Source organism: Alligator mississippiensis, chromosome 10 (genome assembly GCF_030867095.1).
Source record: "Alligator mississippiensis isolate rAllMis1 chromosome 10, rAllMis1, whole genome shotgun sequence".
Lineage (NCBI taxonomy): Eukaryota > Metazoa > Chordata > Crocodylia > Alligatoridae > Alligator > Alligator mississippiensis.
In genome coordinates, this window is record NC_081833.1 from 39319408 (window position 1) to 39337192 (window position 17785).

Here is a 17785-nt window from a genome sequence, read left to right on the forward strand (position 1 = left end):
ATGGTTGTTTTAAACTCTTGCATAGTGTTGCTGTGCAGTGTTTGACAGCTGCTGTAATTTGCTCCAAAGATGGCTGCACTTCAATAGCTGGTGAAGCCCTTCATGTAGCTAGAATATTTATGATGAACTTTGAGCTCTGTCTTCATCAAAGGTGCCATATAATATAACACGTTGCATTACAATTTTAGAGGCATTTTTATCCTAGTTTGTGAGATAGCTCTATAAATATTAAATGTTTAAGCCCCCAGAGGTCCCTCTGAAGTAGATAAGGAATTCCTCACGTATGTTGCCGCTTCTGGGGTAGAACCCAGCTACTGCTTAATAGCCCAAAGCAACACTATATGGTTTAGGGCAGCAAATAAAGAACAGCATATTCAAATGCTGGCAGTGGAATTTGCAGAGGCAGCCTATCCAATGGTCAAGCTGCCGTTTGGTCAGGACATTATGATAAAACACCCCTAATTCTCTGAAAAGAGTGAGGGGCTCTTTTTAACCACAGAGTTACGACATCTCACTTTCATGCCCTGTCCAACTGTAGCATCTCCAGCAGAATGGCACCCACAAAACATACTAGCCAATAGGCAGTAAGCACTTTGTCACAGCCCAGGTCTGTCTCCCTGATTGTTTCTCCTTTTTTAATTCTTGAAAAAGGTTAAAACTGAAAGGCCCTAGCAATTCACAGTGATCTCTCACCAAGTGAGCTGTGGCAGCATAACTCCACCTCCCTTCTTAGAGGAAAGTATCTGCCAGTGAGTGGCAGTAGGGGACATGTGGCTGATGGAGGGACATCAGGGGTGTTTCCATTCCATACCAGAGTAGGAATGTTAAAAAAAGAGACTTTTTCTAAAGAATCTACCCCAGGTTTTACAAGCAGCCCAGGGTATTCTGGGTCTGGAGTTTGGGAAACTATTTAATACAGGTGTGATCAATATAGTTCCTAGTGATGTACCTATGTTTAATCTATGCCCCAGCTACCTGGGATTTGAGAATGAGGCTATTTGAGGAACTAAGCTAACTACTTTTGAGAGTCTGGGCCTAACCAAAAGCTAAGCCAATGCTTCAAAAACCAGTTCTGTAATAATAACAATAACAATAATAACCAGGAGTAATGGCCATAAACTCCTGGAACCGTTTCAGGCTTAACACTAGGAAAAACTTCTTCACAGTTAGAGTGTCCAGACTGTGGAATAAACTCCCTCCAGAGGTGGTGCAGTTGCCTACCCTGGAAATCTTCAAGAAGAGACTGGACGGTCACCTCATTGGGGTCACCTGACCCCAGTTGTCTTTCTTGCCTAGTGCAGGGGGGCTGGACCTGATGATCTTGTGATGTCCCTTCCAGCCCCTTACAAACTATGAATCTATAATAGCACTATAATAATATACTCTCTATTCACCTCCATGAATTCAGAACTGGATCCAACATGCTGTCTGAAACACAACAGGAAGTTCTCCTCTGTGGGCAGGATCTGAGCAAGCTGTTGGGGAGAAACAGCCAAAGAATTAGTGAGAAAAGCAGAATTCATTTCATACAACCTGCAGAGGCCAGGGCTCAGCAACTGCACCTTAGCTCATCCCTGTGGAAGGTTTACATGAGAGCACATTAAGATTTCATGCTGCTTTCACAGGCTCCTGCCAGTTTTGGAGGCAGCCCTGATACAGTATGTTGCTGAGACACACACACTGTGCTCTCTCTTATGGATTTTACTTTTGTTGTTACATGTAAAATATAGTCAGCCAGATTGAAGTATAATTCTTTGTTAATGGAAAAACCCTAGCAAGTTTCCTTTCTGCTCTTTGCAATAACTCACTGAAATCTTGGAAACATAATTTATTTCCCTATCAGTTTTGTCCTGTTCCTGATTAAACATGTTGACAGGTTTAGTGTCACATCCTTCTGTAGCACAGTTCACTACCACCTAATCCAGTTACTCTGCTAGTTTATGTGTTGATGCCTGTGCTTTGGTGTGAAGGTTTTAGGTGCTAATCCTACCGATGACCTGCAAAGGAACTAACTGAAATGTGACAGACTGCCTCCACACCATTCTAAAAGAGCTTCAAAGTCATGCGACTCTTCCTTTGCTTGTTACTCCAGGGTTTTTAACAATCCTAAACAGCTTTTACAATCAGAATGAACAATTCAGTGCTGTCACAGAACCAAAAGGGGAATGACTAGAGACATATCACACTCTCTTCTACCTAATTTTTTTGTACAAGTGACTATTTTACACTGTCATTTTTGGTGATCGAGAAAAAGAGAACCAAGAAGTGGGGAAAGACAGACATCAAAGTATATGTTACTGACATGACCAGAGACTGGTGAAACCATAAAACTGCTGAAAATCAAGTTTCAGTATTGATGCTACGTGTTTACAGGTTGTGCTTTTTTTAGTTTTGATAAGAAAAATAAAGGCATTCATTTCAAAGATGCTTCCAGTCCTTTTCACTTCCTGCCTTGTCAGGCAAAAAGCAGAGCATTTAACTGTTTGGGTTGTGAGTACAGGAAAGGACTGTTGAAAAAACCCCTACTGTATGATGTTCTTGAAAGCAAAACCATGTCAACATTAATACTAAGGCTGGAAACACTTAAAAACTTGCATTTAAATCAAAACTGTTCAACAATATTACTTTAAAAATACAAGGCAGCTAGAATCTGGGGAATTATTTCAGAAAAGATTAAAAATATAAAAACTATTAGAGATAAAACTGACACCTAACTGACACTTTGACTAGGTCACCTAAACTGACACCTAAACTGGAATATTTTCCAGTTCCTCTAGTTTTCCAATCTGTTCAGTTCTCCTCATCTTCTCTCCCTTTCTCTGCCCTTTTCCTAGCTGTCACCTTAACTTTGAGCTATGTCTCTTGAGATAGTGTCAATGTGCTAATCAAAGGGCCAGACAATTTTTAAAAAGACCCGTAGAAGCAAGCAGCTGGACAGGAGATTGATACAGGTCAGCAGGTGCCTTTTCGTTAGGAAAATAATAAAGTAAAGCTTGCTGGTAAATCAGGAGAGCTGGTAAAGGACCTGCTGGAAATGGAGCCATTGGCTTCCTTGACTTCATTAGCACTATCAGTGGAAAACCATCTGAAAGGGACCATTTTAGCAACTAGGTGCATCCTTACTATACAACTGGCTCTGTCATGACCCAATCTCAACAGAGGTCTCTGCTTGCAGCTGGGGTCAAATTTTGCCCTAATGTAACTGCACCAGTTTCAAGAGAGCTGCAGCAGGAAGGAGTTTGGGCCGACAGGTGTTACTGCAAAACTGCAAGGGTGCGAGTTGAATATCCAGAGGTTTTACAGCCTTACATCTATCCCCCCATCGCAGTCATTATAGATGCAATTGACTTCAACTAAATCTGTGCCTCAGCTGTACCCAGGAGCGACTGCACGTGGTGTACAGTGGTGTGAACAGCGATAGCTCTCTGGGATGTCTGGGAAACCATACAATGGGTGACCATATTAGGATGTGGGAGATTCAGGTGATTGACATGCTCCTGGTCCCCTCCTGTGAGTGCTGGCTTCAGCTAAGAGACAAGGACACACTTGTCTGTAGCACTTTGCTCCAGAAACAGCCACTGAGGACTATCCACCCTGAGTCAGCTTGGCAGAACTGGTCTGAACTGGTCCTGACAGAGCAAAGTTTTTAGGATGTGCAAGGAGGCAAGGCCCCCTGAGGTGGGAGTGGCAAACCAAACAAGTGAATACATGGACACACACAGTGGTAGGGAAAGGGATAAGAATGGGGCAATCACAGCCACACGGAAAACTGGGAAGAGAATATAGGAGAGGCAGAGACAGATGGGAAAGGCAGAAAGTGGTCCATGTATCACAGAGGAAGAGCAGCAGGACAGACACCTTCCTCTCATTTTAAAGGTGTGTCCCTTCCTTGGTGCCTAATCTTCATCACAGGGGGACTTGCCAACATTTTCTGGACCCCAATTTAACAGAGAGACCAACTGGCTCTCTATAACTGCTATTCTTAAAGGCACCTAAGGATGCCTTGGGATTTGGACACCTAAGACACTCAGGGTACTTTGCAAGTGTGCAGTAATTCACTAATGGTAGGATTCACACTTCCCATCTGGGGGTAGTAGAAGCTATACCTCAGCCTAGGTACAGAAGCCAGATCCCTATGGAGTCAGTGACTAGTCTCCTATTGACTCAGTGGGACGAAACTTCCCTCCTAGCTGTAGCTGTGTCTATGTTGGCAGCTGAGGAAGGAGGCTTCTCCACACACCAATAACACAACTCACCTCAGCCATTTCAATCTTGCCATCTGCATTTTTGTCATACTTCTGCATGAACTCCTTCATCTTTTCTCCAAAGTTGTCATTCTTAGAGTCCTGTGAACGAAGAGAAAGGTTCATCCTCTTGCACTTCCAGCAGGCCCTCTGTGCCCCATTCTCCCTCTATCTATGGGGTTTGGCTTAATGCTTCAGCTTTAAGTCATGAATTGATGACAGAGAAAAAGGCATCCCCATAACTCAGAAGGCAGCCTCTTTAACTCTAACATCCAGAGCAGAAGAGCAAAGAGAACAGCTGGCCTCAAAAACACCTGGGTTTATAGAATTACTATCACTCCAGAAGCACCTACAATCCCCTTTGTGCAAGAGGCTAGACACATGTGGTATGAGATATTCCCTGCTCTGAAGAAATTAGACAAAGATGGAGAACTGAGATATGTGGTAGGGCTATGTGAAGCTTCGGGTGGCGAGTCAATTTGGAGGAAATTTGGCCTGATTTGGTGGGAAAATTGCTGAATCTGAATCGAATCAGGGGACCAATTTAAAGGTCTGAATAGATTCAAAGCTCTCCAAATCTTCAGAAAATATTCAGAGAGCTTTGATGATTTGGGCAGTCCCTGGTGGCTGCAGCTGGGAGCTGCAGTCGAATCCCAGCTGGTAAGTACTAGGGGTGGGGAAGGGGGGACTGGGGGAGGGGACCGTGGGGGGACCCCTGCCAGCCCCCCAACCTCCCTGCTCTCCCCACCCCACCCCCGATCCCCACCTGCTCCCCCAGCCCCCCCATGGCTGCCCCCGCCCGCACTGGCACCTGGTACTTTAAAAAAAAGCCCCAGTGCTTATTGGGTGCTGCTGGGCAGTGGGGGCATTCCCCGCTGCCCCCCACTGCCCCATGTTGCATGGGGACTCTGCGCAAGCCCCCCCCATGGGTGCCCTGCCCAGGCCAGCTCTGGTTCTTTAAGAAAAAAAAACCCAAGAAAAGCCCCAGGCTTTGGGGGCTCAGGCCCCCCCCCCAATGTAGCAGGGGGCAGTGGGGGGCAGCAGGGATTGCCCCCGGCCTGCAGGAGCGGTGAGTTCAGGGTTTGTTTGTTTGTTTTTCTTAAAGGGCCGGAGCTGGCCCAGGTGGGGCAGCCATTGGGGGGGGAGGGCGGGCGGGCTGGGAGAGTGACAGGGGGCTTGTGCAGAGCACCCCCATGCAGTGGGGGGCAGCAGGGATTGTCCTCCACCTGGCAGCACCGGCTGAATTGGGGCTTTTTTTAAAACAAGTGCTGGGAGCTGGGGCAGCCATTGCTGGGCTGGGAGAGGGGTGGGGGATGGGCCTGGCCTGACAGATTCTGCTGAATCGAATCAGGACAGTGTTTTGAATCAGTGAATTGAATCACTGTCCCCCGAATCAGCCAAATTCAAAGCAAATACTAGGTGCTTCACACAGGCCTAATATCTGGTAACTTCTTTAAGATTCTGCAAGGAGTTTGCACCAGGGGCTCGAATTGAACACAGACATCTTGTATACCAGGACAGTACCATAAGCACAAAAACATCCTTCTTGCATATTAATACAGGAAGAGCAGGCCTGAACGTGTCAAGGAATGACTAGTCTAAATTAGTTCCAGAAGATTAACATCCCAGCAAAACACTGGGCATATTTTAGAAACAGGTATCTGACCACGGCTGGGATTTTGTTTCTCTGGCAGACCAAACCACTGATAATCCCAACATCTTGCTGTCAGATGGCACTGCTTGTCTGCAGATCAGAGCTTTACAGAAGAGTATCACGATAGCTTTTTTACAGATGGAAAAACTGAGGCACAGAGCTCTGAGATGACTTGCCTAGGAGACCAGCAGCAGAACTGGGATAGAACCCCAGTTCTCACTGGTGTTTTCCACTAGATCACAGTATCATCCCTTTGCAAGTGACATGTTAACAGCCTCTACCCCTTTACTACTAACTATATGTCTTACTACCCTACCTGGAGTAGACCTGCTGGCTTCAACAGAGCTACTTGTAGTCGTGAGAGCCCTTACAGTAGAGATGAGCCCCTGTTGAGATAACTGATGATAAAGCAGCTGTACATGAAGCTCTAACCCAGGTGGTGGACCTGGTCAGAATCTATTTGACAAAATGCTTTACAGAAATATACAATCTTATCAGTTCCAGTGAAGTTTTTGGGGATCCAGGTTTCTCTGGTTGCTTATGATAACAGCAGAGAGAAGCTCTTACAGTTAATGACTTAGTGTTAAGGCACTAGTGTAGGCTATAGAAAACTCATGGTCATGCACCTGCTTGCCTCACAATAAGTAGGGATGAAAATCTCTGCTCTGATTCAGGCAGACAAGAGCCTTGAAGGTAAGTTTTTCTCATCTTAGGTCAGTACCTGAATGAATAGGCTACAGAGCAACTGTCTCTCCAAAGCGCTACCTGAATCAACAGTCTCAGGGTTCAGACTGAAAACAGACACTCTGGCACAATCCAAGTGTCCCAGCAACACTCCTTATATGGAACCAAAGCACATTTTAAAATGTCAGAAGCTATGGCAGAATGAAACTGGACTCTACCCAACAGCTTTCTTTGCCTACCCTTCCTGGCTACAGCAGTAACTCTGTGTCCCCAACTACCTTGACTGATCACAAGTCTCATGGTATTACTCAGAGCCATCCTTAGGGAAAATGGTGCCCTGAGTGAACTTGTATTTTGCACTCCCACCCAGTCAGGAGTACAGCTGCAGGCAGAGGCAGGTTGGCAGGGGCAAGGGCTCAGTCCAGCAGAGAGGTGGAGTGGCATGGTGCGCCAGGCAGGCAGGTGGGCAGGCACTGCTGCTGCTGTGCAGGAGCAAGGCGGGTGGGCTGGAGCAGGCACCACCCCACCTGCACGTGCCCAGCCCAGTTCCTCCTGAGTAGCAGCTGGAGGTAGTGGGGCGGGGTGGGCTGGGCTGGGCTGGGCACTACTTTTCCTGTCTAGGGTAAGGATCAGCTGGAGTGGCAGGGCAGGGTGGGGATATGTTTGTGCATGTATGTGTGTGTTTGGTGCCCCCCTGACTGTAGCACGCTAAGCGGTCACCTATGTTGCCCACCCCTAATACTCTGGTATTATGTGCTTTCCTTAAAGTCCCCACTCTCCAACCAGGTATTAGATGAGCACCTTAGCCTTCATTAAAAAAAATGTAAGTTCTAGCCTCAGGGACTCAAAAGGCCACATTTGTTATTGTAATTTTGAGGTCAGATGTGAAAGCTTGGATTTGGCAATATTCAAATACAGAAATACGTATTTTCTGAAACATTCCAAAAATCACCTGTGGACTGTGACCAAGCAGGAGTAGGGAGAGTCTGGAGACTTTCTGACTATGAGGGTGGTCAAGCATTGAAACAGGCTACCTAGAGAAGCAATGGGATCTCCATCCCTGGAAATTTTCAGTTTGCATAGACTGGGATGGTTTAAACAGATGATCTTGCCTTGAGCAGGAGACTGAACCAAATTACATTGTGAGGTCCCTTCTAGCTCTGCTTTCCTATGACAGTACCCTATACTACCCACATCAAGCTCTGTCCATCTTGCAAGTCTTATCAGCTGGAATATATTAGCCCAGGCCTTCCCTCAATAGTACACACAAGTTTTCATAAACCCTGTATTTTTGCACTGTCATTTTTGCCTAGTTCTAGGCTACTGTGGCATCAATAATTACACGCTGAAAATGTGAGGCAAAATTCAGGGCTTCTTTAGACTCAAGGTCCCCTTAGAAAATTGTCAGCTCTTAGCTTTCACTTATTTTTTGACTGTGGAAAAAATGATAGAGCAATTCTTCTCTGGCAAAGAACTCAACAAAGGCTACAACTTGTCAGAATGTTTTTGACTCTATGGATTCCTATTTGAAATCTCTGGGTTTATTTTGTGAATCATATGTAGGTGTTTGCTAATAGTGTGCAGCACACTGTGACACCCTTAAAGGGTTCTCATGGCATCCCAGTGTTGCAGAACCCTGTTAAGAATCACTGCTCTAGGCAGGAACTTGGTTATTCTGTTTTCCTTGGAGAGAAAGTGAGGCCCTGCTCACTGAGGCTCTTTGGAACTAGACCAGATCATGTTTCCTGTGATTCAATAATTCATGTTCTCAATGCCATCTGCAATATGTGCCTTGACAGCTATTGAATCCAGTGGCAGACTGCCAGGGTCTGTGCCAGCAGTTCCAGCCCAATAACACCCCAACAATGGGAGAGCTGTACAGGCAGTCTGATGAGCTGTGGGCAAAGCTCATGTCTGGCTTGTGGATTGTGAGAAGGTGCTGTGACCTGTACATTGACTCACACTGCTCCCTGAAGTATAGGGTCCTCAAGCCCTGTGCTGGGGTAGCAAAGTAGGCATAGACTCAGAGGACAGAACACTCCCGTCTGAGCTCTTCCCTCTGCTCTGTGAACTTTTTCCCTGGTGTAGGATAAATGAAGCAGAATCTCATGTGATCACTTGCCTCCAAGAACTAGGGATTTAAGTAAAACATCAAATATAGTAGGACTTATAATAGAATCACAAGAATTGGTGACAGTGGGTAAGGCAAAGAAACAGATGCCAGTAAATGCAACTTCAGACAGCCTGGAGCTTTTACAGAGGAAACTGTGGGGTGTGTTGGGGCGATACTCCGATTTCAAGACAAGGAAAATATCTGCTCTAAGCATGCTTTGGCAAGACAAATGTCACTAGCCCCATTCTGATATGGAGAGTCAGGGCTGCTGCCTTCTGCTCTATTTCCTTCCAGTGGTGCTGAAATCCCAGGTAGGAGCAGTTTTCGTGGCAATTCTGGGCTCCATTTTGGAGGTGTTGATAAGCAGGCACACTGGGTTTTCATAACATTTGAAGCCATATGGAACTAGGATTTGAATGGAGGCCAAAACTTGAATCAGTACCATCTCCCTATGCCCTTGTGAGTATGCCTGGCACTATGGAAATAGCCTCTCCAACGTGAGGCAGTCCTCCTTGTGGTGCCCCATCACTGCAGCCCTTGGAGGGAACGGTGCAGTGATGAGGTGTGCTGGACATTTGTGTCAGGAAGGAAGCTGACAAGGAGGCAAGGAAAGGAGGGGAAGAAGGGAATGAAACAATGGAAAAAAAGAAGGAAGAACCACAGGCAGAGAAATGTCTTCTTACCACTCCAGCTCCCTTCCTAGCACTTTCCAGCTCCTGGAAGAAGTTTTCCAGCTCCTTGCCTTCAATGTAGCCATTTCCTGCAAGGAAAAAAATGTGGTTAGATGTGATTAAGGATTTGATGAGAAGTGGGTTCAGGTGCCATCACTGTATTCTCTGCAGAGACCCTGTCCCTGGAGCTATGGGACTGAAGCAGCCTTTGTACTTGCATGAAAAAATCAAGTTTCTAGCCTTCACAGCTGAGGACAGCAGCTTGAATTGCCCTAAGTAACCCAGTCCAGCAACATCTGCCTGAATTTGGAGAGAGCTCAAGTGAACTGTTCTGAGAAAAAGAACTGCCCCATGCATCTCAAGGAGGTACTAACTCCAAGACCCCAATACTCCAGGGGTTCCCCACATCCCCAGGCCAGCCAGTTACAATGTGTGCATCAGGACTAAGGAGGGAAGAATAAAGTAGGCCCAATCCATCACACAAGCTATGACATCGGGCAGCTGAGAGATCTACTGAATGCCCCTGCTGCCTCCCTGTTGCCCCTAAGGGGAGCCTTGTTTGACTTTAACCCTGCCTCATCTCATGTATTCATGCCTATCACAGATGCAGTGACTGCTATCAAATCCCTGCCATGTGGTTCCCCCCTCACTTCTCTCCAGACCAGGGCTGGTATTTCAGTTCTGCATTTCATAAAACCCTAGCATGTCAGCTGAAAACCCACAAGGAGGGAAGCAATGATGAAAGCCCTATGAAATTTAAGCCCATATGCCTTGGCAGCTCTGCTTAAGCCCTGCCTTTTTCCCTTTCTCTCTGAAGGACACACCTGCTCTTCTTCAGCTAGAGCAAGACCCCATGCAATAGCTCCCAAATAGGGAAGCAAAATGATTCTGAGGGCTGCCAGCCCTAGATCACTGACTTTCAAGAGTCAGGGCCTGTGACCCCACCATGTGGCACAGGGACTATCTCCATTTCAAGTTTATGGGATAGAAGTGATCAGTAGGCCTGTGCGAAGCAGCAAGTATTTGCTTCGGATTCAAATTTGGCCGATTCGGAGGGACAGTGATTCGATTTGGTGATTCGAATCACTGTCCCAATTCAATTTAGCCAATTTGGAATTGATGATTCGGCACCGATTTGGAGATTCAGCCATAGACTATAGAGGCAGCAGTCCTTGATGACACTAGACAGAGCTGCCTCCAGCTGGTAAGTATGTTGTGGTGGGAGGAGTGGGGAAGGAAGGGGTGTGGAGGAGACAGATCAACGTCCTCACAGCAAGGGAGGGTTTGGGGCTGGGACAAGCTGCCCAGTCGGGGCAGGGGGGTGCCGACTTGGGGAAGGGGGGTCCTGCCACTGTGCGCTGATGTGCATTGCCAGTCCAGGAGCTGCTGTTTTGGTGGTTCCTCTGGCAGTTCTCACCACCAATCTGAGGCATAGGAGCGGGCGTGTGCCCCTTGATCTGCATGGGGTTGGCTGGGCTGCACTCCGGATGGGTGGTGAGAGCGGGGGCGCGGGACAGTCCTGCTGTACTGCCTCAGACAAGCGGTGCACAGCAGTGGAAGCCACTCCAACCTCCCCATGTTGCCTGGACAAGCCATGGCTTTTCCCTGCCCCAGCTGGGCGAGCAGCAGCAGGGCATTGGGGCGGGTGCCACACCGGGATTGGGGTGGGGCTGGTGGCAGGGGCTATGGGGAATTTTAGGGTGGGTGCAGACCCCCCCATAGCCTGCACTCCACTGTGTTCTGCTGGGCGAGCGGAACCAGGGATGCACTCAAGGTGGCAAGCCGCCAATGCTAGGCTGCACTCTGTAGGGTGGGCGGAGCCAGGGCTATGCTCCAGGCTGTGCCTGGGGCTAGTGCAGCCCTGGCTCCACCTGACCTGCAGAGGCTGGTGGCAAGCAGCTGGGGCTAGCCACCTGGAGCGCAGCCTGGCTCAGCCCACTCCACACAGATCCGGGGACACATGCCTGCACCCATGCCCTTGCAGACCAGCTGTGAGAGCTGCTGAATGAGCCACTGGAAGAGCATCTCCTGGACTGGCAGTGTGAAGGGGCACGCAGTGACAGGAGCTCCCCTCCCCAAGTCCCATGCCCCCCTGCCCTGGCTGGGCAGCTTGTCCCAACCCCAGCCCCAATCCCTCCATTGCTGTGGGGACATTGTTACCTCTCAGCTCTGAGTTCTTGGGGAACCCTGGCACAGTATGCAGCCTGTTTGACTCACAGAGGACTCTTCCCCTCTCCACCTCTGCCTGAATAAGAACTGATTAGAGGAAGGACTTACAAAAGACTATGAAGATGCAGTGGGAGACCCATCTAAAGCCTTCCAGGCAAGGGTGATAAGAGTGAAGTTCCCCTGGTCTGATTTGCATCCAAGATGGAACCAGATGACAACTCATTTAACTGGGAGATGGGACAGAAATGCACCTTCATTAGCATCCAGGATGGAGAACAGTTTCCAAGGAAAGGACCACACTGAATTCTGGGACCAGAGTGGCAGGGGAGCACTGCATGATGGGGGATCCCTGCTCCAAATGCTAATCAACCCACATCTATAGGCACCCAGCTCAACATTTATCAGAACAATTTTAGTAATGACTCCTTTAGTGGTACCCAAAATACTGAACCTTCCTGTCTGTATTGTGAGCTCCCTCAGAGTAATGCCACCCATAGCCAGAAGGGATTAGTTCCTATTATCCAGCATATGAGCCATTGTTTACCCATAAACAAACCTAGTGTTCTCCCTTGAGCCATTGTTAGTTCTCTACAAAACCCCCTACCCAAGTTCCTGGGGCTTGGATCCAAAAACTGCACCAGTTCCACTTCTTTTCTGCCTGGAATCTCATCATTGATTGTGCTGAGGGCTCTGCCTGTCTGCCAGCTCCAACAACACCTGGGAACTTCGACTGACTGGTTCAAACTTCCCTGAGTGGTGAGACCCCAACTCTCTCTCTTTTTCCGACTCCAGGAACCTGACTTTTATTCTCTTACTCCAGGCACAACTCCCTAAACCTGACTTTTCTAATCAAAGTTGAACTAGACTTCCCCAAAAACCTAACTGAAACTATGTAATATTGTAACTGTTTTATTTTTCTCTCTTGTATGGCTAGTAATACTGGCATCATCATAAGTTCATATACCTGGCAATAAATAACTTTTATGGTCAAGCTGTTTGCTATACTCTCTCTCTGAACCTCACTTACTCTTCCTTCCCCTTGACCTCCCCATTTGATCTGTAGCAACGCTTCTTTTACCTAAGCCAAAGATCGCTGTAATGCCCAAAACTACAGTGGAGTCTGCTCATCAAGGGAGTTACTACTAGGACCATTGTGACAATAGATTGGGGACACGCTGAGTTGAGGCGCATGAGGGTATCAGCTGAAAGTGCTGATTGGACCCAGCCTGCTCAGATGTACTCTGATAGTGTGTGTGTGTGTGTGTGTGTGTGTGTGTGTGTGTGTAACTGCATTTATTATTGTTCTGCCGACATAAGGAATGAACTGAGTACAAGGCACATGAGGGTGTCAGCCTGTCAATGCTGAATAGTCCAGCCTGACTCAAATGTGCTCTGTAAACCTGCGTGCTTGTGTCTGACTGCATTTTAGTGTTTCCCTGATTAACTGAATTCAAGGCATATGAGGGTGTTAGCCTGTCAATGCTAAATAACCCAGCCTGGCTCAGGCGTGTCCTGTTAATCTGCGTGTATATGTGCATATATGTGTTTGACTGATTTGGTGGCTGGAGGAACCCAGCCCCACTGAAACAGTCCTGCAAGATAGCTGCATTGGGGGTGAGGACTTGCAGAAGGGAGAGATACAGCTCTATATATAGAGATACAGCCCGGTGCTCTTCAGGGTACTGAAGGCACTGGCCGACATCATTGCACAGCCACTGGTGGTAATATTTGAACGCTCGTGGCGCACAGGCCAAGTCCCGGAGGACTGGAAAAGGGCCAATGTGGTTCCCATTTTCAAGAAGGGGAGGAAGGAAGACCCGGGCAACTATAGGCCAGTCAGTCTCACCTCCATCCTTGGCAAAGTCTTTGAAAAAATTATCAAGGTTCACATTTGCTAGAGCCCGGCAGGACAAATTATGCCGAGGGGAAACCAGCACAGGTTCGTAGCAGGCAGATCGTGCCTGACTAATCTAGTCTCTTTTTATGACCAGGTTACAAAACGCCTGGACGCAGGAGTAGGGGTGGATGTTGTATACTTAAACTTCAGGAAGGCCTTCGATACGGTATCCCACCCCATACTGGTGAACAAGTTAAGAGGCTGTGACTTGGATGACTACACAGTCCGGTGGGTGGCAAATTGGCTAGAGGGCCGCACCCAGAGAGTCGTAGTGGATGGGTCGGTATCGACCTGGATGGGTGTGGGCAGTGAGGTCCCGCCGGGCTCGGTCCTTGGACCAATACTTTTCAATGTCTTCATCAGTGACTTGGACGAGGGAGTGAAGTGCACTCTGTCCAAGTTTGTGGATGACACAAAACTGTGGGGAGAAGTGGACACGCCGGAGGGAAGGGAACAACTACAAGCAGACCTGGACAGGTTGGACATATGTGCACAAAACAACAGAATGCAATTCAACAAGGAGAAATGCAAAGTGCTGCACCTAGGGAGGAAAAAAATCCAGCATACCTACTGCCTAGGAAATGACCTGCTTGGTGGCATGGAAGCGGAAAGGGATCTTGAAGTCCTAGTGGACTCCAAGATGAACATGAGTTGGCAGTGTGACAAAGCCATCAGAAAAGTTAATGGCACTTTATCGTGCATCAGCAGATGCATGACAAATAGATCCAAGGAGGTGATACTTCCCCTCTATTGGGCGCTGGTCAGACCGCAGTTGGAGTACTGCGTGCAGTTCTGGGCACCACACTTCAAGAGAGATGTGGATAACCTGGAGAGGGTCCAGAGAAGGGCCACTAGTATGGTTAAGGGCCTGCAGACCAAGCCCTACAAGGAGAGACTAGAGAACCTGGACCTCTTCAGCCTCCGCAAGAGAAGGTTGAGAGGCGACCTTGTGGCTGCCTATAAGTTCATCACGGGGGCACAGAAGGGAATTGGTGAGGTTTTATTCACCAAGGCGCCCCCGGGGGTTACAAGAAATAATGGCCACAAGCTAGCAGACAGCAGATTTAGATTGGACATTAGGAAGAACTTCTTCACAGTTAGAGTGGCCAAGGTCTGGAATGGGTTCCCAAGGGAGGTGGTGGTCTCCCCTACCCTGGGGGTCTTCAAGAGGAGGTTAGATAAGCATCTAGCTGGGGTCATCTAAACCCAGCACTCTTTCCTGCCTACGCAGGGGGTCGGACTCGATGTTCTATTGAGGTCCCTTCCGACCCTAACATCTACGAATGTAGAAACACAAGTAACGCAAGCAGCACACTGATAGAATTTCAGAGACCCCAGAAATGTACCCCTAATAAGTGAGAACACCCCAAAGTGACAGGCAAATCTGATAACAGCATTGATCTGCCTCCCCCCACCTGACCCTTCCTTCCCATCTCTGCCCACCACAACAGACTTACCAGCTGGAGGAAGCTGTGTCCAGCATCGTCAAGGATTGCTGCCTGTATAATCTATGGCTGAATCTCCAAGTCTCTCTGAATCGATTCAGAGGCTTCTGAATCAATTTGGACCTTTTAATGGGTCTTCTGATTTGATTCAGATTCAGAGATTCGGCTGTCAAATCTTTCAAATCTACAAAAAATGTAAAACTTGCCAACACATCTCCTCCGAATAGAACTGGCTACTGAAACTTTGCACAGCCCTAGTGAGCAGCATGTTTTTGGTGGCATGGAGGCTGCCTGACTTCTCAGAAGCAGGGTGTGTAGACAAGGCACACAGGGAGTGCAGCAGCTGGTAACAAGCAAATGATCTTTTCTGATGACAGTCTGTCAGAACAAAGCTCAGTAACTAATTTACAGTGACCTTGCTGGGGCCAAGGAAACAAATAGAAGCCATTTGCTATTGTCAGCAAGCTGACAAGAGCTCATTGGAAGCTTCTGTAGGTGCCTTCCAGTATCCTGGACACATGCAGAGGAGCAGGAACTAGCCTGTCTGGGCAGCCAGGCAGATCAAGTCTGTTTTGGAGGGTGAGATGAAAACCCCAAACAGGCCGACAAAGTCAGTTGTCTTGGCTGCTCTAATGTGCAGCAGTGCACTTGCTAGGTGGTATCTGGGTATCTGTGGTACTTGTACAGTCTGCCATAGCATCTGAGCCTATTGTAACTTTATTGCCTAATACTCTGAAACACCTATGTGGGGCTGAGCAGTGCTAGCATCCTCCTGACAAATGGGGAACCAAGGGAGAGCAATAAGTGACTTGCTCAAAGTTACACAGTAAATCTGTGGCAGAGCAGGGAATTGAACTCTGTTCAACAGCTGCTAGCCAGATCACTGGAACACCTTTCCCACTTGGAAGCATCACCAGAGACTGGGCTCCTTAGACAAGTGTGTGCTAGGCTGCTGGGTGATCATCAGCATCAGATTATTCAGGAATCCAGCAGGTCTGGATCCTTCACCAACATGTCTAAAATAATTCCTTCCTTCTATCTTCAAGACCCCAATACAAAAACCATGTCTGGAAGGAAAAAAGACCTAGTCTCTTGGGTCAGTCAAGGTCCGATTTAGATTGAGTTTATCCCTGGCTCTAAAATTAATTGTCTGCCAGCGTCTCCATTTTGCACTTTGGGCTCCAATACAATGCACAAGGTTTTAGCATGCCAAGATATTTCTCTCTTACCCATAGAAGAGAGATAACTGCAGCTTGGTTTTTAAATCACAGAAGAGAGAAAACGAAAAATTGATTGGATTCAGATGCTTTTAGGTAGCTGGTTTGCAGAATTAATTTTGATTTAAAAACAAAAAGGAAAGGGGGTAAATAAGTCTTACAAATTCTGATCAGGCCATTGCTTTTATTTTGAGAACAAAGCAAAGCCTGCATAGTATAATAAAATAAGCCACTGAATATGGAACAACTGGTCTAAAAGCTTTTCCTATGTGGTTTGCTTGTGGGTAAGAAACAACTGACATTTACATGGTCCATTTGCCTTGAAAAATCACAAAGTGATTTGCTAACTACAGTAATTAATTTGATCACTTCTAAAATGCTGCCTTTTAGAATTTACATTTGGTGAAGATTCTGGCTTTCCCTGGTTCTTAGCAAGCCAGCTCATAAAAATAAAATGAAACAGGAGACCCTCCTAATACAAGCTTCTTTACAGTCAGGCAGAAGGAGATACAAACCAGAATTTTCCCCAGCCTTGACTCCCAATTGAAGGCCATGTGAAAGCAACTCCAAAATGTCAGTGAAAAAGGCAAGGTTTGCTGCATGCCCCAAAGGTCAACAGTTTTGGACTTTTTTAGGTCAAGAAGATTGCAAGGAAAATGTCCTCGCAGAAATTCTTTTTTTTTTTTTTAAACAGAGGCTGCTGCTTAATCACCAATGTTCACACCTATCACAATGGAGGTCTCTCTCAAGTAATAATCTCCATGGTTATGTAATTTATGTCATACACACATTATACACAAGCAATTTATCTTTATTTTAGAGTTGCAAAAACAAAAGGCAAGAGTTGGGTTGGATCTTCTACCAGGGTTTCAGTTTGGAGTCACTGTGGTTTCATATTTGAAACCTTGGGCACATTTACTAAGAGATTCGTACACCTGAGCCAAGGTTCCAGCAACCCTGTGCTGACGTTAAATTTCTCGATGGAAGCCAGGTATGCTCCTCTAAATTCACCCCCTTGTGATCTCAAACCAGGCTGAGTTTTTATTTGAGTTTTCAACCCTCCATTGTGTTGTCCACACTCTAGAGATTTGAAAGGTAAAAAAGGTTTGTATGAATCCCTAGTTTTATGAGGAACTAGCTCCAGGCATATCAAGGACCAAATTAATTTCTGGTATCACTGCAGAGAAATTACCTTAGATCTGCATACTCTCTGATGCTCTCACATCAGACTGCTTTCTTCCTTGTCTCCATCCCAAAAATTGTATATACAATTCATGGTTTCCCAAGGTCATTTTTCCATGTAACCAACGGCTATAATTGTCACAGAGATACTGTGACTAAGTACAGTGTGAGTTGGCCATGAGAGATAATTAAACCTTCAGGCCCCACCAAAATTCGGAATCCAATGTGCCACAGGCTGTGAATACACAATGAGACTCAGTCCCACCCTGAATGACTGATAATCTAGATAGATAAGACAGACAATGGGTGGGGACAGAAACAGAGACCCAGAAAGGGGAAGCAGTTTGCCCAACTGTTCTCCAGCAATCAGAGATCACCATCACCTTATAGTGTGTGTGAGACACCCCCCCCCCCACACACACAGTCATAGCATTGGTTGTAATCTGTTTCTCAGGGATGGTGTGGGAGGGGTGCTGTCTGGCCTTTATTACTGTCCCTCAGGTACAGCC

At 47.0% G+C, this 17785-nt stretch overlaps 1 protein-coding gene across 1 annotated transcript in view; it reads right to left on the reverse strand.

Annotated features, from left to right (window-relative positions):
• The window catches only part of CALB2 (calbindin 2), a 55546-nt gene that overhangs the window by 11805 nt on the left and 25956 nt on the right, over positions 1-17785 (reverse strand). Inside the window, exons 2-4 of the mRNA XM_006271712.4 lie at positions 9379-9455; positions 4257-4346; positions 1395-1475 (exon numbers count right to left, since the gene is read on the reverse strand). Coding sequence (XP_006271774.1) covers positions 1395-1475; positions 4257-4346; positions 9379-9455 — 248 coding nt within the window. The remainder of the gene's footprint in view (positions 1-1394; positions 1476-4256; positions 4347-9378; positions 9456-17785) is intronic.